The sequence below is a fragment of the Nanorana parkeri genome, unplaced genomic scaffold (assembly GCF_000935625.1).
Source record: "Nanorana parkeri isolate BGI_ZX_2015 unplaced genomic scaffold, ASM93562v1 scaffold608, whole genome shotgun sequence".
Taxonomy (NCBI): Eukaryota; Metazoa; Chordata; class Amphibia; order Anura; family Dicroglossidae; genus Nanorana; species Nanorana parkeri.
The window spans coordinates 62,908-68,226 of NW_017306876.1; the positions used below are offsets into that span (position 1 = coordinate 62,908).

At 44.9% G+C, this 5,319-nt stretch overlaps 1 protein-coding gene across 1 annotated transcript in view; it reads left to right on the forward strand.

Moving 5' to 3' along the window:
- The first annotated feature begins 4,802 nt into the window (after positions 1–4,802).
- The window catches only part of MPZL3 (myelin protein zero like 3), a 17,402-nt gene continuing 16,885 nt past the window's right edge, over positions 4,803–5,319 (forward strand). Inside the window, exon 1 of the mRNA XM_018562868.1 lies at positions 4,803–5,025. Coding sequence (XP_018418370.1) covers positions 4,818–5,025 — 208 coding nt within the window. The 5' untranslated portion in view covers positions 4,803–4,817. The remainder of the gene's footprint in view (positions 5,026–5,319) is intronic.

The window sequence follows — 5,319 nt, forward strand, 5'->3', positions numbered from 1 at the left end:
GCGGGTCGATTGAGGAATCGCCGCTGTTTACATAGTATTCTGACAGGTGCCACCGGCTCATTGGCTGCCGGCTCCGATCGCATGATGATTTTCCAGCCGGCTCCTTTGATCAGCTGATAAACGAATGCCAGCTGAAAGGGAGCCGACAGCCCCAGACACTGTGCGTATTAGAATCCGGCTGAAATGGGCACCTTAACAGCCTCGGCTAGCCACCCCCTCTGCCCGGCTAACAGCTCGACCAGCCGCTGCTCCTCCCTTCTCTGTGCTGCCTCAGGCGGTGAATAAGGTAAGGACGGCCCTGCCTGTATTTAGAGGTGCACGCAGCCTTATGTGAATGGAACCTAAAGCTGGGTATATTTATAAACAAATATGACAGATTCCTCCGTCAACGCAAACAATGTGGGTGAATGAATCTGCCGCTGTGTGCAGTGTATTCTGACAGTATACAATTGTTTTCTGTGTGTCCTTGCAGTGATGTGTGTTGAACTGGTGCAGTTCAACACAGGTCACCTTAGTTTGGGTGAAAGGGCCCTGGTCTACGATAAGCATGCAAATTAAAAAGCTGGAATAAAGTCAGAATTCCTGAGGCGTGTTCAGTTGCTCAGCCGATGTGAGTGCTGAGTTAGCAAACCGCGGCTGAACGCTGTGTTGCAAGTCAGCACTCAGCACAGCTAACTTGGCAATTGCAGCAGAAGTGAATGTGGATGCAGAGCGTAATGGAGAGGTTGGGACAAAGCACCAGCAGCTATTTTAACTGTGGGCACACCTGGCAGCGCTGGAGAAAGGTGCCTGAACCCTGATGGAGTAAATCAATGAAGTAAGTCAATGCTAAAGCCTGATGAAGGGACCCTGCGCGGTCCCGAAAGCGCTTGTTTGGTCATATGACAAAAAACTTCAATAAATTAAGCTTTTTGCTATCTTAAAAGGATTGGTGTGCTGGTGACATTTCTACATTTTTGCTGACATTCACGGCGCCATCCGCGGTCACTGCGAGCACCCCCCACTACAAGGGACATATCGGTAAGGAGTGCGACAAGGGTAGTACTTATTCTCTTCTACTGTAAGGTCGCACGACATTCGTCTTCCGAGCACTCTTGGAAACCTGCCGAAAATCGTACGATTTTCTGCGGGTTAGTGGCGTGCTTAGGAATGACCCAAGCAGGAAGTGACCAGAAGAGGTAAAAACTCACATGACCACGGTTTAAGGTAAGTAAAAAAAGGCTTTTAAATCAGATGGTGGGGCATGAGAGGGGGTGGGGCATGAGAGGGAGAGGGGGTGGGGCATGAGAGGGGGCTGGCAGGGGTGACTTCTATCCTACACTTGGGATTTAAGTGATTTTTTTTACTTGTTTTGACCTAGCTTTCCCCATATGTACTGTGATGGGGGAGGCTAATGATTCCTATAATTAACCCTGTCTATACTTTGCTGGTTAGGACTGTCTGTCCTAAAAGAAGCATTGTATGTTAATGAGAGGAAACTCAGTGTGTCCCGGGTCTTTGTATGGGGACAGACTCCCTTTCAGCATAGATTGCAGGCTGCACACAGGCCACCTCCAAAGAAACATCTAAAAGACAAGATATATTTTTTAAAGAAATTCTTTTTAGGTATTCTGTGTGAATGGGAACACATAACATATAATGGGGGTTTATCAAATTTGACTGCAAAGGTGAAAATGCACATATGTAAACCCAATCACTTTGTAAATATAATTTCAAAAGTACTTTTCAATATTATTAAACTTGCAACTTTCCTTTAAAAAATAACTGGCAATCCTGCCATGAAGGTCCTTGTTCAGGCACTTCCTCTTATGGGGTGACAATGCTCTGTCCTTGTCTCACAGTTGTGCTCCTGCATTGTCACCCTGTTATATGGGCTTCCAATGTCGACTTCGAAGCCCATATAACAAAGATGGACATACACCTTACAACTAGGGATGCACCAATACCGTTTTTTCGGTATCGAGTACCGATATTTTTTCCCCGGTACTCACCGATACGAATACCAATACCGGAAGTCCCGTCAAGGAAGCCAGGCGGCGTGTAATTATTCGCCACCTGGATTCCTGATTAGCCGGGATGCCATGCGGCATGTAAAGACTTGCCACCTGACTTCCCGATTAGCATGGAAGCCGTCTCCATGCTTCTCGCCACTGGGTGACGAGAAAATATGGAGCCGGCTTTCTGGCCAATGGGGAAGCCGGGCGCGGTAAAATGACGCTGTGCCTGGCTTCCTGATTGGCCATGAAGCCGGCTCAATGCTCTCTCGTAATGAGGTGATGAGGGAGCATGAACCCGACTTCCCAGAACAATCAGAAAGCCAAGCCCCGCGTCATTACACGGTGCCTGGCTTCCTCGCTGCCCGGTTTCCTGATTGGCCAGCTTCCGGACCAATCAGGAAACCGGGCAGCTAGTCATTACACAAGTGACGAGGAAGCATGGAGCCGGGTTCCTGGCCAATCAGGGAGCCAGGCAGCGTGTAAGGACGTGCTGCCTGGCTTCCTGATATCCGAAGTATCGGGCTAGGCATCGAAGCATTTGGGCAAGTACGAGTACTCATCCAAATACTCAGCTTCGGCACCGATATCGGTATCGGTGCATCCCTACTTACAACCATTGTACAACTTTTTGTCCAGACATCTAACCCTTGTTCAATTTTCGTTCAATTAGCCCATCATACACAGATCAATGTAGTTCACAAATAATGTTCGTCAGCACCACTAACTGACTGATTTTCATCGATCGAAAGAACAGGTTTTCATTTGAGCATGCACAGTTTTCATCTTGAGATTTTTGTTGTACAACAACGCCACTAACACGTCAAATTTTCGTCCAACTAGACAAAAGTTTTGTAGCCTGCTGGAAAGACCACAATCTGCCAGTTGTACAGTAATTGAGGTTGTGCACTTCCCATCAACTGGCAGAATTTCAGAAGAAATTCTTAGTCTTGCGATGGTTGTAAAGTAATTAAAAAAACGTACGATCTGCCCATCTTGGACAGGCAGATCGCACTCTCGATCATCGCAAGCCCGCCCCCCTGAGGGGCGGGCTTACGATGACCGCAATGCTGAAGGGCAGTGTGCGCGTGCGCACACCGGCCCGTTCGGCATTTGTCTCCCGAGCACAGTTCAAACCAGCCGAAAATCGTACGATTTTCGGCTGGTTTTCTAGCGTGCTCCTTAGACAAAAGACGTGCGACCGTACAGTAGAAACGGTCGCACGTCTTCGTTCACACTGCTCCCGCGATTCTCGGACGAGAATCGAGCAGTGTATGGGCACCTTATCGCAGACAAAAATCTCCAGATAATTGTAAGGTGTATGGGCACCTTAACCACCTTAACCATTTCAACACACATTACACAGGAATGTTCCATAAAGAAACTTGTACTGAGAAATGCCATGCAGCCATCACATGTAGAAATATGTATGTATCTGTATATGCATATGGAATGTATATAATTATATATGATTAGTAGCAAGCAGAGGAGGTGTTGCAAAAGAGAAAATAAATGTTGCAATGACTGACACATATAAGTAGATTTTAACTGTTCAATATTTTAATCGTGATTTTTAAAAAATCTCTTTCGTATATAATACAATAAATTATTTTTGATAATGTAACTGTATTAAGCTGACGCAATATTGGCATCTGAAAAGTCCCATGTAAAAAATGTTCTTAAATACACATATCTAATATACAGTATGTGAGCAGAAATAGGACTAAAAAAAAAGCTCATAGAAATTGTTTTATCAAGAAATACAAATGGTTTATTATACACAGAGGGGATTGTATCAAAACTGGAGCAGACAAAATCTGGAGCAGATGTGCATAGTAACCAATCAGCGTCTCTCTTTCATTTTGAAAGATCACCTAAACACACTGAAGAGAGAAGCTGATAGGTTGCCATAGGCAACTGCTTCTGATTCTATTTGCTCCAGTTTTGATAAATTCCCCCACAGTGCTTTGGTAAACTAAATGTCATTCTGTTCAGGTTTACATCTACTTTAATTACACAGCTTCTTCAGTCAGCTCAGACAGGTTACTGATGAGACTGCCCACAAAAGGTTAAATCTCTCTGTAGTATGGCGGTAAAATTGCCTTCAGGCTCCATTCACTTTGAGGTGAGAGTTACTTGAACTGCTCCATGTCAGCATATGAATGGGGTTTAACCATTTATGTGCTGCCTTGGAGCATGTCCGGAAAGGAAAATTACGGTAAGTATAACAATTGTCCTGTTTTCCTGACTGCTCCATGTCAGCATATGAAGGGTTAATCCCCATCCGTATGCTGCCATGGAGCATGTCAGGAAAGGAAAATTACGGTAAATATAACAATATTCCTGTTTTCCTGACTGCTCCGTGTCAGCATATGAAGGGTTAATCCCCATCCGTATGCTGCCTTGGAGCATGTCCGGAAAGGAAAATTACAGTAAGTATGATAACAATTTTGCTGTTATTTTTTGGCTCTGGAGAAAATATCTTATTACTACTCTGCTACTTGTTATATGTCAGAATAATCTTTATAATTGCTCACTGCATAAATATTGCTTAGCTGCGGAATCCGTTTGTTTGATTTCATTGTGAAATTGGCGCTTGACTGTTGAAAGGCCGTTTTTCCCCCTGAATTGTGTATTTCCTTAGTGGTGGTGTAAGCTTGCAGGACACGTTTTGATAAGATTAGTCTGCGAGCACTCCGGGGAGGAGACCATTGTGTCATTATGTAACAACGACATGATGAATACAATGCTAAAGGTTGAACACAGCTCAGGTGGAGGAGGCCGGAGACTAATGTTGTATACTCTGGTTTCTCTTCAGGTCGTATGTCGTCAGCAGCAGTAGTAATAGGGGTTGGACATACTCACACCGCCCTGGCTTGTGAATCACCTGTGCACGGAGACAACGCTACCTGCAGTTTCAGCCATCACTTCCTGTTTACTCACCTGTTAGTCAGACTGGAGAGACGTAAACAAGGAATGGCTCCGTTGTGGGGGAATGTATTATGTCGTCTTGTGCTCGTCCTAGTGATGGGTAAGTACATTGCTATTTACACTGATGGGTCTTGTTTCTGATATTCTGAAATGTTACAAATCTTGCAAATCTTTCCTGTCAAGAGGAGCTGAAAGGTCTGTTCTATGGTGTTATACTTCCTTATACACTGACCCATCATACCACAAATGTCTTCCTTGTACGTTTTCTGTATTTGCCGACGGTCACTTTAGAATTTATTGGTCACCTGCCAGAGCTGGCTCCAGGCATAGAATGGGGGTATTGTATTTTTAAAGTCCATCTCTGGGCACATGAAAAAAAAAGTCCCTGCCCCCC